General features: G+C 50.1%; 1 protein-coding gene across 2 annotated transcripts in view; it reads right to left on the bottom strand.

Annotated features, from left to right (window-relative positions):
• Positions 1 to 2,111: 2,111 nt before the first annotated feature.
• Positions 2,112 to 18,346, bottom strand: part of LRRK1 (leucine rich repeat kinase 1) — a 73,655-nt gene continuing 57,420 nt past the window's right edge. For both annotated transcript variants that reach the window (XM_039723320.1, XM_039723319.1), the window contains exons 26-34: positions 17,291 to 17,488; positions 16,341 to 16,618; positions 15,962 to 16,156; positions 15,032 to 15,183; positions 13,346 to 13,463; positions 11,948 to 12,064; positions 6,126 to 6,961; positions 5,376 to 5,477; positions 2,112 to 3,513 (exon numbers count right to left, since the gene is read on the bottom strand). In XM_039723320.1, coding sequence (XP_039579254.1) covers positions 3,336 to 3,513; positions 5,376 to 5,477; positions 6,126 to 6,961; positions 11,948 to 12,064; positions 13,346 to 13,463; positions 15,032 to 15,183; positions 15,962 to 16,156; positions 16,341 to 16,618; positions 17,291 to 17,488 — 2,174 coding nt within the window. In that variant the 3' untranslated portion in view covers positions 2,112 to 3,335. The remainder of the gene's footprint in view (positions 3,514 to 5,375; positions 5,478 to 6,125; positions 6,962 to 11,947; positions 12,065 to 13,345; positions 13,464 to 15,031; positions 15,184 to 15,961; positions 16,157 to 16,340; positions 16,619 to 17,290; positions 17,489 to 18,346) is intronic.

Raw genomic sequence — 18,346 nt, 5'->3', positions numbered from 1 at the left:
CACCCCAGGGTAAGCTGAGGACAGGCCCAAAATAGGCAGGATATTTCCTGTCCTTTTAAAGCTTGCTTAAAGAAAACTCATTTCCTCTGTCCTTTCGGTAGCAGAATACAAAGCAGGCAGTGCTGCCCCTTTCCCCACCTCTCAGCAATCACCTTCTTTTTCCTTATGCTGAAGCTGAGAGCCCCTGGTGCTGTGTGGGATGGGGAGCATCCAGCTGCTGTGTCAGTGTTATATTCCCTGTTTTCCTGCAGGTTCCTTATGCTGAAGCTGAGAGCCCCTGGTGCTGTGTGGGATGGGGAGCATCCAGCTCTGTGTCAGTGTTCACCTGCCCCCACCTAGCAGAATGAGCTGTTATATTCCCATTTTCCTGCACATGGAGAGGGAGGTTGAGAGCTGGCTGTGCACCCACAGTGCTGGGGCCCCAAAGTGTCCTGAGTGAGTATCAGGATATGATTTGTAGAGTGATTTGCCTCTACATCATGTCTCCCCCCAAAATATCCAGACCATGCCCCACACTGGGATGCTGGGCACAGCTGTTCTTCATCCCAGGGCCTGACTCTGCACTGATGCCAGCAAAGAAACAGCCCAAACCAGGAATAGGAATCAGTATCCAGTTGGGAACTGAATATAATCCTTTCAAAACAGGTAAAGGACCACAGAGCACCCCAGGCAAAAGCCCAGGGATGTGTGTGGCTCTGCTCTCAGGAGGCAGCTGAGTGAAGGAGTGAAGCTAGGGGGGTTTTGGACTGAGTTAATCCCAGGGAGGTCCTGTTCATCTTTCTTTCCTTCCTTGATGAGTAAATAACACCCCTGGGACCCACTGCTGGTGCTGGGGGTTAATCCAATCCCAGCACATCCATTTCCCCCCAGCACTGAGCCCAAAGCTGTTTTCTTGCCTCTCCTCTGTCAGCTGAAGGAACAACCCCCTACCAGGGCCCTGCCTGGGCTTATTTTTATCAGCTGAAATAAAAAAGTGAGGATGTGATAGGTGCAGCTCCCCCAGAGCCACACCTGGGGCTCGTGCTGCGCCTTTGTTCCCAGGCTCTGGGGCTTTTCCTGCTTTGGCTGTGACCCCATTCCTTCCCCCAGGATGCCCGATGCCCCTCACCTGTCCCTGCCATCAGAACAGGCTTTGCTGGTGGCAGAGATGGAAAGGAGCACTGAAATCTCAAACTGTTTGAACTGGTGGGAGTTGTTTTAATTTTGTTTTTAATGTCTGTTTATTTCTGCCCCCAGGGAATCATTCCTGCAGCACGTGCAGTGCTCACTTAATGGAGCCTTGTGCTAATGAGGTTTTTAGGTCTGCTGAAGGGGGGGATTTTGTTCTTATTCCAGGGTAGCAACACTCAGGCTCTCAGCTGCTTTTGGGAATCAACCCCCTGCTCCCAGGAGGTTTTGGGAACACACCCAGCACTGCAGCATCTCTCACAGGTCCCATGAAACCCAGGTGCCACCCCCTTGTCTTCCCTCCCCTGCTGAGCACCCTGACCCACCTGGCAAGGAGCAGGGATGTCCTGGTGTGTCAGGCAGGGTGCTGTGCAGCACAGAGCAGTGTCCAGCAGAACAAAGGCCCTTTTGTGTCCAGACCTTGGCCAGGACCCACCAAAGGTTTGGGAGATGCTCCAGCTTCTCCCATGGGCACTGCAGCACAGCACCCAAGGTGTGCTGGTCAAGAGGGACAATAAGGAACTGCTGTGGTTGTTCCACAGGATATTTCCTCAAAGGAAACCTGCAAGGCTGAATGAAAGAATGAGCCCCTTCATAGCTCCTGCTGGGGCTTCAGGTATCACAGGAAGAGTTCCTGCAAGTCAAAGGAATCTGGCAGCTGGAAAAGGTGACCATGAGACCTCACCCCAGCCCTGAGACAAAGGCAGAGAGCATGTCCTGGCAAGGGAGGGAAATTTTTGGTGCTGCCATACCTGATCATGAGCTGCTGGAGAGGCACAGGGTGACAGTCCCAGGCAAGGGCAGGAATGGAGACAGTCTGTACTCACAGCCCTGACTCCAGCTCTGCTCATCACAACCAGCACCTGAACCACACTGCAACCCCCAAACACCCAGTGCCAGTTGGGTTTCCAATAAAAACCACCAATGCAGTGTCATCCTGGGGAGGAATCAGTTTATTTTAAGATACATTCTGTTTCTGAAGAAGGATATTTTAGCAGCCTGCAACAGAAATGTGAACCAGAGGGTTAACCTGCCCGTTCGGCCTTGGCCAGCCTTGCCGATGCTCACACGAGATTCTTGGGATAAAAAAAAAATAAAAGAAAGGTCCAAAATTCAAACTGTACATCTTTATACAGGGTGCATAGCTGGGGGCACTTTTTACACTGCTGTACATGCTTGGGGTAATTAAGTGCAATTGGATTTAGAGCCAATACAGCATCCCAGGCCACTAATGGAGATAAAATACAAGCTGTGGTGGGCAGAAGCTGCACAGATACACAGGCAAACTGAGCTTATTGTGTTCCTGCTGCTCCAGAGTGCACTTCCCAAGAGAAACAGGAGTGGAGCAGAGACAGCTTATAAACCTTCCTGGTCAGGGGCTCCCTTCTTTTCCATCAGGAATATATGTCACACCCAGTGGCTTTGTTTTCCATCAGCTCCATTGACAAGGCAGCAGTGCCATGAGCCAGCTCACTCACTCCTGGTGCAGCATTCCTGGCAGGTTGTTTTGGGCTCCCTCACAGGAACACTGCACCACTACAGCTTTTAGGAACCAGAAATGCAGTGGCCAGCCACAGCTTCTCACTGGTTCCTACACCAGGGTGCCTCTACACAAGAACTACACCTGAAGTAGGACACACACTCTAACTAATGGAGTTGCAGGGGGTTGGGAAGCTGCCCCACAGTGCAGGGTTTCCAGCAGATGCATTCCTCCTGGGAACAGGGTGAATCAGCCCACGGTGCCCATGCTGCCAGCCAGCAGGCAGCCGGGACTGGAACGTGCTCAGACACCCAGGGCAGAGCCCACGGAGCTCTCCTGGCTGACACACACAATAACAACAGCAGCAGCAGCAGCCAGGGCATGGTGAAGGTGAGGAAGGAATTCAAAACGGGGAAGAACAAACTGGAAATCAGGGGATGAGCAGAACTGCAGCCACCTTTGCTCTCAGCAGTGCAGGGGAGCATGTGACGGAGCAGGGAGCCGAGAGCTGGCCCAGCTCCCAGCCCTGTCTCAGCCCTGCTTACAGCTTCTTCATTCCCCAAAAGCCCTGGTGGGGCTTTGGGAACCCCACGGTGCTCTCTAGCAGCAAACCAGACACACACAGTCCCCCCACCAGCCCTGGTGGGGGCCGTGTCTCCGAGTCCAGGACGGTGCAGCGCCACGGGCACTACCTTCTCTTGCGCATGCAGGTCTCCAGCCTGCCCAGCTCCTCGTAGGCCTGGTAGAAAATGTCAAAGTCTCTGGCACTCCAGCCCCTCCAGACAGCCAGGCACCTCTCCATGTTGTCATTCTCAAAGCAGCACACCACCGTGTCCTTCGCTACGAGAGCCGCGTCCACCAGCGTCCTGGGGAAGGGAGCAGAGAGCAGGGAAGGGAATTACAGGGAAGGGCATTACAGGGAAGGATGTTACAGGGAAGGGCAGTACAGGGAAAGCCATTACAGGGAAGGATGTTACAGGAAGGGCACTACAGGGAAGGGCATTACAGGGAAAGGCAGCTCTGCAAGCGCAGCACTGGCTCATGAGCTTCTCTTCCAGCTACACAAGCTTTTTATAAGCTGGAAATCCTTCAGCAAGGAGAATGTAACAAAGACAGGGATCAGAAACTGTGTCATAGCAAAACCAAGCAGCTCAGTGACATGGGAAAAGGTTTTTAAAGGGATTCAGGTGCCTAAATATGCAGGTGGGGGCTTAAGTCTGCCATGGCATTTGAAGTTGCTGCTAATCTCCTGATTTGCTAAATCCACAGACTCTTGTTCCTGCTGCCAGCTGGGCATTTTCAGAACAGCTCCATCATAACACAGCTGACAGGCTGCCGAGAGCTTCCACAGCCTGGAATAAAGCACAGAAGTGGGATGGAGTCTGCTTCAGCTCAGGCTCTGAGCCCCGAGCCCAGAGCAGCAGGCACAGCTGTGGCAGCACTCAGGGACCCCTGTGGTCCGTGCTGTATGTCCTTCCCTTCATGGTCTCTGTTGAAGCTGGCCCTGCAGGGACATCAGAGGGAGGTGGCTGGGCAGACAATGACACTTCTCCCTTGCAGGGTCCAAGGGACAGGAGTCCAGCCCTCACTGGGCTCCTTCTACCACTCCCATAGCAGATGGGGAAGGTTGATCCCAAAGTGCTTCCCCAGAAGGGTGCCCAGCTGGGAGCACTGCCCACAGGACTGTCCTTGGAAGCTGGTTTTTATTACAAACTGCCCCTGCAAAGCCCCCTCCCTTTCCTCCCCTCCCTGCTCTGCTGTTTGAGTAGTCTCTTCCCACTCCTCCCCTCTGCTCTTTATCCTGCTGCTCAAACAAGGAGGGTCAATGGCCATGGTGCCTGGTCCAGCAGGGCAGGACAGGTGTGAGATGTGGTATCACTTTGCCAGAACTCCACACTCAATCTGAGTTAAGCAAAACCAACCTAAGAGTACCTGTGACCAATAAAGAGAATTCTCTCCTCCCAGCTAACTGATAAAGACACTCAGCTCAGAGTAGAGGGAATGGCAGGAGCCTTTGATCTCCTGTTGTGTTTACCTGGTGGTAATAAACGATCATTTATAATCCTTAGCACTGCTTAACCTGCATTTGTTTGGACATAAATAGTACAATCCCAGACCGGTATTTAAGTGATCAGCAGGAACACCCCCACCTCTCCAGCAGCTATTTATTTCCTTGACTCTCCTTCACCGTATGAAACATTTTAAATTAACGTATATAACTGCTCTCCCCTGTGCTCCAGGAGCCGTCCCCTGGCCTGTCACTGCCCACAGCACAAAGGTGCTCATTTAGAGCCAGAACATCAACCTGGCCCACGTGAATGCAGCCACAGACAAGCGCCGTGCTCGGCATAAATACACCTCTTGTTCTGAGCGCGGGGCCGAGTCTGCCAAGCTGCTCTGACCCTCTGCCAGGTGCCCTCAGAGCAAAGGGAGCCAGCACCAGGCAGGATCAGGCCAACTCCATCACATTGTGCACGGTGCTGTCTGTGTCATTATGGGGTGTTCAGTCTCTGTGGGTTTTGGAGACCAGGCTGTAGTCACAGAGCCTTCTCCTCGCTGTCTGCCGCGCTCTAAGCGTGCACACGCCTTGATGTGCAACCAGCAACTGTGTCCTCCCACTGGGAACTCCTCAGAAGCTGCTGGAAGCCAAGAGGAAGCTCCCAAGAGCCCTGAGAGCCTGCAGAGCCCCCCTGTGCCCCTGGGCAGTGGTGTGCCCAGCCAGCCTCACCCGTAGGGAGCCAGCTCCCCCGCCTTCAGCACCGCGATCACTCTGCCCCGCTGGGTGCCCGATTCCTTCTCCAGCCCGATAACGATGATGTCCCCTCCTCTCCTGGAAGAGAAACGAGGGAGATGTCACATCCTCAGCTGAGGAAGATCCATGCTGGGTATCCATCCTCACCTGCAGCCCATGCCCACCTGCAGCCATGGGGAGGGGAGAGAAACGAGGGAGATGTCACATCCTCAGCTGAGGAAGATCCATGCTGGGTGTCCATCCTCTGCCCCATGCCCACCTGCAGCCATGGGGAGGGAGCACTATGATGCCACAGGGGCATCCTGAACCCACTGCAGTGAGAGATCTGTGACAAGCAAACTCAGCTTCCCAGAGGCTCCCATCAGCTCCACAGGAGGCAGCAGGACTTGCCAGGGCTGTGTCCAAGCAAGGAGGCTGCCTGCTGCTCTTTGTTTCCTCACCAGTTGGGGAAACACAGCTTGGAGTCTGACCACCCCCTTCTCATTCTGCTGAAACCAACCCAGCAAGGCCTTCCACGTGGCCAGTCTAATCAACACTGCACACTGTTAAAAGGCATAGAAAATCCATGTTCCATTATATTGGGAACAGAATTTCTTAATGGTAACTTGATGTTCTAGCCAGGTGAATCATACTGGGAATGCAAAAGCTGCTGAATTAGCTTGAGTTAATCTCATGTTCAGCCAGGAGGGATTTTGGCTAAGTTGCCTGGGTAAGTGACCCACTTACCTGGGGATCCAGATGAGGTCTTTTACAGGAAGAATCTTGACTGCTTGGAGATGTTCTGTGTTCTCACCCGCAGGCGAAGCATCGTGGTCCAGGGAAGCCTTCAGCTCGTGGAATTTCTCAGACTCCTCAAAATCCGTGGAGAAGGGTGCACTGGAAGAGCTCGTGGGCGAGCTGGGCAGGCTGGAGGGGCAGCGGGTCACCGCGTTGGGAGGCGAGGAGGAGTAGGAAGACACAGAGCAGTAATCTGTGAGCGAGTCCTGGTGGTTCAGGATCTGGGTGCCCACGTCTGGGCTGTACAGGATGCTCATGTCCCCCGCAGGGTTGTTCTCCATCACCCCGTGGCTGATGGGGGCCGTGGCCGGGATGGCAGCCGAGGGCTGCTGGATGGTGAACATGTCCCTGAGGGGGCTGCAGTCCCCGCAGAAGTAGCGCGCGCAGAGCTGGTAGCTGCTGGCGTGGTACATCACCAGGAAGTTGCTTTGGCTGTCCAGGCACCAGACCACCTCCTCGCCGTGGCACTCGGAGTTGCAGGCGATGGATGCAATGGTGGAGGGCGGGCTGAAGGGCTCCAGCCTCCTGCTGATGTCCATGGAGGTGCAGTCGATGACGAGCAGCCCGGGGCCGTTGCTGTACCACACCTCGGCCCCGCTGTTGGTGACCTCCATGGCCCTCACCGGGTACGGGTTCTGCCGCGGGTCGCTGTCGGGGATGTTAAATTTGGACCTGTTGGCTGTGTGCGAGCACAGGTAGGAGCAGTTGTCCCCCGGCAGGCCCTGGGACACTGAAAACACGGCTACCAGTCCATCTGACAAGCCAGCCAGCACCACATATGAGTTCTGCGAGAAAGGGAGAAAAATTTCATGGAATTATAGAATGGTTGGGTTGGAAGGAACCTAAAAGATCATCTCATTCCACTGCCATGGGCAGGGACACTTTCTACTAGACCTGGCTGCTCCAAGCCCCATTCAACGTGGCCCTGAACACTTCCAGGGACTGGGAGTCCACAACCCCTCTCTGCCAGGACCTTACCATCCTCATAGCAAATAATTTTTTCCTGTTTCTTTACTTCTCTGTAATAGAAGAGCTTTCATTCCCAGAAGCTCTGCCTGCTTCTCACATTCTGCAAGAACACCAGTACCTTACTCCAGAACAGCGATAACACAACATAAAGAGGAGTCATTCCCTAGAAGCTGCTGCAGAGCCAGGTTCCTTTCACCCAGTATTACCTCTCTCTTTACTGGCAAGGGCGGACAGACAGACCTGGCAGGCTGCCCTGAAGGTTAACAAATTCAAGCTGGAGTATGTTCAGAGACAGCCATCATGATCCCAGGAATCCAGCTGTAGAAACCCGGCTCACTTCCAAAAAGGAGTAAAGCTATTACTATCAATGTAGGTAGGAGAGGAATGGAAGAAATGCAGTAAAAATGGAAAGAGGGAGCCAATATTCTCAGAAACAAGAGCATCCAGTGATTGCTCCACATCCAGAGTCTGCTGCTCTGAGAGCTCTGCCCCTCTCAGGGATGTGCTCTGGGTCTGGGATCCCTGGCAGCTCAGACATCCCAGCCGAGGGCACAGAAGCAGCAGCAGTTCAGCAAAGCACCTGCCAAGTGCCATGAACAATTCTGCAGGTAGGTAAAAACTTGTCCCTAAACGTACAGATGTGCTGGACACAGCTCCAGCTCCATGGCCATGCATCCCTCGTGTCCCAGGAGCAGGAGCTGCTGAGAAGGCCATGGCTCAGCAACTCCTCCAGCTCATCCCAGCAGGGCAAAATGCTGTTAAACAGGCTGGGAAATTGATCTCTTGGGAACAAAACTTCCCGTGACCTTGGGCCTCTACCAGAAACTCCCCCATCTGTGAAGCAGATAAAACAATACTTACCTCAAAGGCCTTTCTATTTCCTCCCTGCGGAGCAATAAATCCTAAAAAAAGACCATTTTACCCAGCACTTCTTTGCTGCCTGGACTAAGCACAGCTAACCAAACACAACCAGACAGAGCAGCACAGAGCTGACACAACCTCAGCCCTCCCCAGCCTCTCCACAGTGCCTGCCTTTGGCATGACCAGGATGCCAGTGAGATGGGCTGAGGGCCCAGAGTCACCCTTTGCTGGGAATGCAAAAATTAAATTAAAGCATCCCTGTTGCCCTTCCAGGGATCTTGATTCTCCCAGACCCAGGCAATAGTTCTCAGGCTGTAAATCCACAGAAAAATCAGTATACTGACTTGCCCCAGCTATTGAGGGGCAGGTAGTGCAGGGTAAGTGTTATTTAATTGACAGCTCTGCTTGCAAGGCTCGTTTTGAGTCCTGGACAAAGAGACACTCTCTGCTCACCAAGTATGAGTAAAACCAAGAGAGCACTGAGCCCCTATGAGTAATCCAAATCACAGCAGAATTTTACTGTAATGGGAAAAACTAGGAAAGCAAGTGGAAAGTTGTGAAATGGGGCTTGGACTAACTCAGTCCAGTCCCAATTCTCTAACCACTAATTAAAAGAAACCCCAACGACCTGCAGTGCTCAGTGCCATGTTCCTGCTGCCATGTGGATCTGGTGCAAAGGCTCCTGGAAGTGGCTTTGCCAAGGAGTTGCATCAGGAGGTTGGATCATGGCACAATGCTTTGCACAAGCTGGGTTTTGGGTTACTTTTTCTTTGGAACGGAGTTCAATTACTTAAAACTGAATAAAACAAAGCAGAACAGCACACATTTCTCTGGTAAAAAATGGTCCAACTTTTTCAGTCCGAAGGACCCCGTGCAAGAGGCATTTCTTACTAGAAATGGAAAATTTAAATTGAAATGGGAACATCAGACATTAACTGTAATGTGGATATGTCAACCTGAACTTCTCCTAGTGTGACACAGGACACCATTAAAATCTTCAGAGATTATAATTTTGTCTCATTTGATTTGATAACGCTGAATTATCCAAGCATAGTCTTCACAAAAAATTATTTTGAATTCCTTGATTAGTGTCAGCTACTACAGAACAGAATCCCTATTCCCTTTTGGGTTCCACAGGCCAAATTTCCCTGGCACTGAGCAGTCAGCACCATAACAAGGCACAAGTGGGTCACTGACTCTCTCCTGGTGTTACCAGTAATACCAATGCCAAATCCTGGCCTGTCTGGGATGGAACAATGGTGGAAGCAAATTTGGAAGGTGTTTTTTCCACTGGGGTATTTATTGCTTTCTGTCTTGGCTATCAGGACCTGTTTCTATCCAGCCACTGCTGTTATCTCAGAGAGATAAGAAACAAGGAGCAGGAATCCAAATGCTGAGAAATGCCCTTGCCCTGCCATCCCTCACAAGACTGAGCTGAGGGAGTGACCAATTCTGCATAAGACCATGTCAAAAACCACCTCCACACAGATGCCACAATTAATTCTTGCCAGATTTCATCCAGTGCTGGTGAGGCAGAACCCCCCTGATCAGGGTATTCCAGCAGCCACCGAAGGCAGGCAGGGCTGCAGCCTCCAGAAACCTTAAGTAACTTTCTCAGAATTCATTTTCAACATTTGGGCTCCAGGAGGAGCCAACAAAAACACAGAGCAACAAAACTGCATTTGAAGGCCCCGTGCTGCCAGCAGCCCCGCCGTGCCAGGAGGAAGGCCCCGAGCGGGGCCGTGCCGCGCCGCGCTGCGCGGGGATGAGCCGGCTCCAGACATCCTGTCCCACTGCCAGCAGGTCAGCAGGAATGGCAGAAAATCCTGCACCACGGCCTGGTCACCTCCTCCTCTTGTCCCCACTGCAGCCTTTAAATGCAGCTTTTGTTTCCATGTGTTCCAGGTTTCTGCGCAGGGCCGAAGATTTGCCCCCATTCAGGTTTCTCTCTCCCTCCACATCTCTTCGCAAGAAAGCTGCAAACCAAGGCAGAATGTGTCTTGGTTTGCCCTTTTTAACCTGCTCATTTGCTAATTCGTTTTCCTTTTTCTTCTGAAAATTGTATTGTTTACTAAAAAGAATCATCCTGGTGACAAAAAGCATGCAACAAAAAGCTTAAATTGTACAAGACTTTTCCTTGGCGGGTGAGTTGCAGATTGTGGGCCCCTCTTGCCTGCTTTCAAATTTCCATGATGCTTCCTTTGTAAGAGAAACCAAGTTTTGGAAACTATTTCTTTTGGATCTGCCTTCCCAAGGCAGTCGTAAAGAATTCCCCTTCCCAGCAACATCCCTCGGCAATTCTCTGACTAAAAGTTACCTCACATCTCACCAGCTAAAGGCTTTCTTCCCAGGGAGATGCAATTCTCTTCTCCACTGGACAGCAGTGACTGTGATAACTCTGATAGAGCTTGCTGGCCAGGCAGTGAGTGTGACAAGTGTAAGCTTTCCACACAGGTTTTTTGGAAGCACTGGCTGGTTTAGTTCTTGCCAGCCTGGTCTGCACATCCCCAGGCTGCTGCTCTGGCCATTTCACTGCCAAACTCATTCATAGAAAGGAGAGAGGAAAAAGTAAGTCCAATAAACTAAGAAGGAGTGAGCTGAAGGGAGGTGGATTTCTGGAAGGTTGGGTAGGGTCGGGGGAGGAAGGGAGGTGTCTAGACTCAATATTGCTATTGTAGGGCCTGGCATTATTTATGACATTTTCTAGGCAAGCCACAAACTGAAAATAGAAACCAGGAGACATAAAGCCACTCGTAACCCCTGAGGAATGGCTTTGCAAGCTGTGTGACAGTGGAAAAGCTGAAAGCAAAAGGCTCCTTCGACTGTCCTGGATGGAATCTCAGCCAGCATGAAGAAGAAATTTGCCCCACACACCAGAAATGAAACTCCACGGCGGACAAACGCTGCAGGTCTGGGAGCCAAGGAAAGCCAAGAGATGCAGAGAAATCCAGCCCTGTGCCAGCTTTATATCAATGCCCTACTTTAGCCCTACTTACACCATGTTTGGAAGTGCAGCAGCACACCTTACACAAACCATCAGCCTCAGACTCAGCAATCCCAGCAGAAGAGCCAGAAATGGACAGAGGCTCAGGACAGGCCTGGTACAAACCAGCAGCCCTGAGAGCTGCCCTGTCCTGAGCTCTCAGACACATCCCAGTCTGCTGGCATTTGCAAAGACTACACAGCTAGCAGTAATGTTGGAACATAATTACATGTTTTCACTTGAGGTGGCTGTAAGCAAACCGGAGGTAATTTAGGTGGAAAACAGTTTTTATACATCTCCCAAGGCTTGCCCACAATAGGCAGCCAGGTCAGATTTCTCCTGCCAGAAACGGGATGGTGGCAGCTCCAGGGCTAGGCAGATAACATATAACTCGTTTTAATGCCCATAAGAGTAACTATCCATGTTACCCATAAGAGCATTACCCAAACCAGCTGTATTATCTAAGTGTTCTCATTCAAAACCAAAACAGGAGTGTGGCTGAGCTCAGATAACATTTAAGGATGACTGTGCTCACAAATGACAGCACACAGCCCAGGAAAACAGTGGGTACAAGAGGCCGGATGTGCCCACGTCCTGCATTAGCACTTAACAAATCTCCATTCTAATTATTGTTTCATGTCTTCTCCACTTTGCTTGATCAGGCTAAACCTTGTGTTCCAGTGAAGTGGAAACGCAGCTGGAAAACTTCCTTGCTGAGCAATTTGATCTGTTTTGACTATTTTCCCAGCAGGTTTGGAAGTGCCAGCTTTGGTCCCCTGATTCAGGTTCTTGCCCATACCTCTGTCCTCTGGCAGAGGCAGAAAGACCTGGAAACCTTCTCCTTGCAGTGCCAAAATGTTCCTGGGCATTGCAAAGTCCTTCAGCAGCAGCTGAGAGTGGCAGCTTGGCCCAGCAGCAGAGTCTCACTACTGCCCTTCCCCTTTGGGTTATTCCTTACCCTTTTGACAAGAGGAATCACCAGGAAGCAGCTCACAGTGGCAGGAGTGTCTAAACCCTTCAGTGGAGTCTTCAAGGGACACATGCCCTGCAATCCATACACAGAAATCTTCTGGTCCTGTGAAAGAGCACACAAAACTCTATAAAAATGCAAACCACCCCCCTGCTTTTCATGTCTTGATACCTGAGCAAGATCTAATTGGTTCCAAAAGTGGGTTTTATTTGTATTTTTTGATACCCAGAGAGTAAATTTCTGTTCTTCAGGGAGAACCTTTAGCATGTGGGTAGAAAGCAGGTGCTGCATGCCCCAGAATGAGCTGTGGACAATATAAGCACTATCCAAAAGTCACCAAAAATCACCAGTGTAGGGATTTTATCACCACATCCGAAAGCAGCATCTGACAGCCCTGAGTGCAAAAATCCCAAACAATTGAAGCATGTTGTATTGCATTGATCTGTCCATTTAAGGGACATTTCATGTTATGTGGAATCACACCTGTCCCACACCTCCTAAATCTACTAGACTGACCAAGAGCACCCAGTTTGGGCACCAGCAAACTTTTTGTTCTGATCCAAAAGGTGGAAATAGAATACTTTAAAATCTTTGAACTTTTGTTTTTCTATACCTCTTCTTCTTATTTTTTAAAAAAATGAAAGAGTATTTGAGCTTTACCTCTATGTGAAAACAGAAAAAGTCAAAATATCTTATTTTCTTATGAGGAGAAAAAAAATGCTATACTCATAGCATCCATGCCAGGGCAGAGTGAAATAGCCAACACAAATTATTTACTCAGCAAGTGTGGCCTTTTTCCCCCCACTCTAAAACACTGAACTTCAGGTACGTTTAATGTTTTTGGCTGTTTTTTCTTGTTTTGTGTGAAATGATTGTGTCAGAGCTGGCTGATACTTAACAGCCCTTTTTGATGGGTGGGCAGGGGCTCTGGGGGATAAATCAGCCATCCTGTCTCACTCTTATCTTTTTAGCTGCAATTTTCCATGGCAAACACAGAACTCGGGTACCCATTTCCCACCAACCTTCAAATCCCTCAGGCCTCTGTCAAAACCCCACCCTTAAATGCATGTTTTCTGTCCCTGCCTCCCTTTATCACCCACAGATAAGGACATTTCCCAGATGAACCCCTGGGCACAGATTGCTCCAGCCCAGTTTCCCCTCGGGAAGCCGAGGTTCCCACGGCTGCTGCAGGCTCTGGGAGGCACAGTCTGGAGCTGTGTGTCAGGTAAGAAACAAAACACCGGAGACAGCAGATGCAAAGTCACTGCTCATCTGAGACACCCTTTGTCTCACACACTCTTGGCTTTACTAATTTAAGAGGCCCTTTCTCTTCGTTAGTGTCGGCCCTAACGAGGCCCCTCTTGAGGGGGCACAGGCAATGCTCACCTCCGTGGCTGCCCACAGGGCATTCTGAAACTTGAGTTGGCAGCACAGCTTCATTCCTGGGCAGCTCATCCTCTGCACTTCCATGACTCCCTTCTCCAGGTTCACCACCGTGTAGTTCCTGAAGGGAACAAGCAACAATTTCAGACAGCCAACATTCCTCCTGCACGGGGCCGAGGGACTTGTGGCCAAGCCATGACACAACTGCCCAGATGTGGATGATGCTGCAAGGATCTACACCCTTCCAAACTGTAAATTCCTCATTTGAAGGAAAAGAAAGGTGTGCCGTGGCTCTTCCTCAGGGGCAGTTGTGCAATTGCTTCTGTGAAGATTTACACTCAGCTCTCTGACTTTGCACAGGGGTTAGGAGGATGTATGTGGTCTGTTGCTGTAATTGAGCTGTGGGACAAACAGATCCAGCTCAACAGCAGTAATTAATAGCTGGGAAGTCTCAGCCCATCTTGCCCATTAGGTTCTCAAGGGAATAGCTGCTCTCCAAGTTCACTGCCTCGCTGGTATCTGGCTTCATTATTATTCCAGTACATAAACAGAGGAGCATGATTCTACAGAGCAAAGACCAGTAACCTAATAAAATTATTTATAAATATGACTAATTAGTAGGTTTTTGTAGCTAAAAGGATTTTGTTTGTTTGGGGAAGTTTATTGGGTTGGATGTTTGAACAATAACTGGATATTCACAACCACATCTGTGAGTCCCAGATGTTTTACCAACTGTGGCACAAGCAATTACACATCCTGAAATCTGTCACATGTGAGTAAACTTGTTATTCAGCAGTCTCCAGCAAGTGGATTGTCCAGTCAGGAAGCACATTCACTGAGATATATTGCTGTGAATATTTGGACAACATCCATACATTCAAAATACCTCTGGGAGTGCCATGTGCTTCACCAGATCAGCAGGAAAAGTTACACTGCCTGCACTGAACAACTGACCAGGGACCACAAGAGGCAAAGCAAATAGTTCAGCAACAAATCACGTGCCTTCCCAATTAGCTTAATGGTTACAAATAATGAACACATTAATATAAAATTCAGATCAGTTTGTGAATGTTTCCAAATAAGACTGAGGCTATAAAAATCAGCAGCATCCATAAAAATGAACCTAACTAGCTGCAGGTCACATGTGGCTGAGCAAAATGCCATCACCTCAGTCACAATTTAATAACATTTTAAGCACATGCCTTGAGTCCAGAACACATTTTACTGGCAGTGCACACTTGGATGCACACACAGCTCCAGGCATGTGGTTAACTCCCGATGATTGCAATAGGATTTAAGCATGTGCTTAATTGCTTTGCAGAAGAGAGATGGAACTGCAGCCTCAATTAGGAAAGGTTTAGTGTTAAATGGCCTCATTAGGAAAGGCAGAACACGTCTGTTCTCATGTGCAAATGCTTCATCCTGTGTGTGTGAATCATTACACTGCCCTAATCTTCTCCCCATATTAACTGAAGCAGAGTTAAGCTCATTAAATATCCTTTATAAAGCAACCACTGTTCCCAATTAAAAGAGTTTGGGAAAACAGTGTTCACTGTATTCTTGGCTTTCATCCAAGTTCACTTTCACCTTCTTTACCTCCCTCCCAGAGGCAGAAGCGAAGATGCTGAAGGATTTTTTAGTTAAAAAGGAAAAAGAAAAAAAAGGAATTGCTAATGTGAGCTGTCTCACCTGGTGTCCTCCTTCCCATCCCAGAACACCACCGTGTACTCCTGCCCCGGGGAGCAGAAGAAGGAAGATTGCTTCCCACAGGGCAGCAGGTACATAAACGTTGCAAAGGTTGGATCTTTCATCTGCCCCACCACAGAGATGGCCAGGGGACGCTGAGGGGGGAAGGAAAAGAGAAAGACATGTCACACAAGATGAAACAGGAGAACCACAATAAACAGAGGCTCAACAAAGCCCAGCACAAGGTCTTGCACCTGGATTGGGTCAATCCCAAGCACAAGCATGGGCTGGGTGTCCCTGGAACTGGATTATATTTAAGATTCCTTCCAACCCAAACCATTTTCTGATTCTGTGATTATTTATTAAAGCTTAGTCTGTCATTCTCTTACACATTTTACTGATTCATTTCTTCAGGCTTATGAATTTTGGAAGCCGACCTATTGCATGACAGTGTAGAGATGTTTGAGAGTCAGGCTGACCTTTGTTTGAAAGACAACAGCTCTAAAATACCAACTGAAATTAATGAAGAATGTAATGCAGCACAATCCTTTTCTTGCACTTTGAAGCTTTTTCTTCCTCATACCTCCTTTTATAATCTTGGGGATTTTGAAGTCTTGTAGTCACACTCACAGCATGACACTGAAGTTGTTTCTAGAAATTATGGGCAATGTCTTGCCCTGGTGAAATCAGCAGCCTAACTGCCATCAACATCAAGGGACCTTCAAGCCACCACAGATGTCTAAGGCCACAAATCTATCATCATTTCATTCATAAAACTCTCATTTAAGTCAACAGAAATTCTGGGTCAAATCAGCAGGAGGGGTAAATGGGCAATGGAGCTGTTGTGCTGCACCAGGAGCAAGCTCAGTCCTCCTGCACGAAGAGGGAAGGTGGGTCAGAGAACACGTGGTGGTCAGGAGGGTGGTGTTGTACCTTTTCTGGCTTAGTGTCCCAACACTCCATCATGAGTGCCTGCATCCTGTAGAGCTGCACCTCCTCGGGCTGCCCCAGCACAGGACGGATCCCTTTGGACAGTTTCTTTGCAATCTGGAGCTGGTGGTGCCCCAGCACAGGCCGCTGCCCGGACAGCAGCTCGTACAGAACCATCCCATAGGAGAACATGTCCACCTAGAGCCAGAAACAGAGGGGAAATCAGGGCAGGGCTCTGTTGGTGAGCGGAGAAGAGAGCAAGGCAAGCTGCGGTGGGAAAACCAATGCCAGCCCCCACACACAGAGAAGGGAACTGAGCCATGGGACGGTGCCAGCCCCCCAGTGCCAGCACAGGGCTGCCCCACAGCCTCCCCCTGGTCACCTTCTCATCGTAGACGATGCGGGGCCGGATCTCGGGGGCCTGGTAGCCTGGGGTGCCCTCCACGCCCAGCGCGCCCTCGTGGAACGACTGCCGCGAGATGCCGTAGTCGGAGAGCTTGATGTTGATGTGCTCCCTGACGTCCAGGGACCACACCAAGATGTTGTCCGACTTGAGGTCGCAGAAGATGATGTTCTTCTTGTGCAGGTAGGCCAGGCCTGTGGCGATCTGGTAGGCTATTTTGTGAGTCAGCATGTGTCCCAGCGGCACAAAGGAGGACCCTGGAACAAAGGAACAGCGCGTCTCCAGCTCCTGTAATTGCCATTACTGCTGCTTCTTCCCCCTCTCTCCTTCTCTTTTTAACTCCAGAGCAGTAACTGACAGCCTTCTGAAACATCACTCAATGCCACCATTTGAAATGACACTGTTTATGTTACTGTATGTGTCTGACAGTCTTATTAGATTCTTTTTTTAAACCCTTTTTTTAAACCCTTTCACTTCTAGGCCACTAAATCTTCTGGTGAAAATTAGTGTTTGACTGAAAGTTGACATGAAGCCAAGGTGCCAAGAGGGTCAGATGGCCTCAACTTATCTTGGAATTAGTGTTGTTCATTTGACAATGACAGCAATACAGATAATTATGAGATAATTTAGAGCACCAGACACCCATCTGCAGGGGTAAAAACACAGCACCATCCACGCAGCACTGAAGAGAGATGCACTCCATATTAATTCGCAGAGAAATTGAAAATCCAGGCCTCCAAAGTAGCTGTGACAATCCCGACCATCAATTTTTACTAGGTTCCCAAAAGCACAATATAAGAACAATTCCATCCCTCCCACTTCCCTTAGTCTGGAAAAAAAATAAAATCCCCTCCAGCAAATCAAGCAGTAATTTAAACACCGCTGAGCCTTTGTCAGTGGGAGAGGGGTGGGGGAGAGGCTGGCTTTACCTTTGGAGTTCTCAGCCAGGACAGTGGTGAGGCTGCCCAGCGGGGCCAGCTCCAGGGCGAAGCAGAGCGGGTGGATGCTGATGCCGATGAGGGACACGATGCAGGGGTGCTGCAGGGAGTGCAGCATGCTGGCCTCCTGGCGGAACTCTGAGAAGTTCTTCATGGCATCCATGGCCCGCAGGTGCTTCAGCATGGTATCTGGCAAGACACACAACCCGCCCTTCTCACTGCCCAGCTCAGGAAATGAGCCACAAACTCTCTGGGAGGTGATCACCGAGCGAGGGCTGCGGGAGGAAGGCAGCTGGTGGGATTATGGCAACAGCAAGGCTTTAAGGTGAATCCTTATGCTGATGCATGAGACACTAGGAGACACTGGCTATAAGCAGGATCTGTCTGGTGCCTCAGGAAGCAAAAGCTCCCTTGGTCCTTAAACACCAGGCTCAGGAGTGTCTGGCACATGCTGCTCTCACACATCCCCTGGATGACTTTGGAAAACCCGTGCTGTGCTTCTCCCAGCAGGGACTCTGTGTAGATGAGTCTGCAGACTCATCTACACTGCAGACCCTTAGGGCTCTTCCCTGCAGTTTTCCAGCTTCCCTGCCAGAAGAGACACCCATCACAGTAATGGTCCTGCTGCCACAGCACACCACAGGCTGCTCAGGCAGGTCAGCTCTTCCCGAAGGTGATTTGTCACTGGGACAGCAGCTGGCCTCCTCCACAGCTCAGGGATTCACCACATCCTCCCCTGACAAAAATGAGGAATGTGAAACACTTTCCCCTTTCCTCAGTCCATGGACTGAGGCTCTGCTGCAAAGCTGGGTTCCACAGGAGCCCATCCCTGCCTGGAGAAGCTGGTGGGCTCAGAAGGATTCCCAGTTTGCTTTCTCCAGCTGCTGGCACAGAGCAGGTAAAACACTAATTCAGAGGTGGAGACTCACAAGTCCTCAGTGCAAACCCACACCTCTCATGGCCAACTAGTGTGGGAACAGGAGTTGAAATCTCACCTCCCTTCCTAATCAAGGGCTCTACCTTGGCACCCTATAAATCCAACCTCTG

Source organism: Passer montanus, unplaced genomic scaffold (genome assembly GCF_014805655.1).
Source record: "Passer montanus isolate IOZ18808 unplaced genomic scaffold, ASM1480565v1 scaffold5, whole genome shotgun sequence".
Lineage (NCBI taxonomy): Eukaryota > Metazoa > Chordata > Aves > Passeriformes > Passeridae > Passer > Passer montanus.
This window is presented reverse-complemented; position numbering and strand designations above follow the sequence as displayed.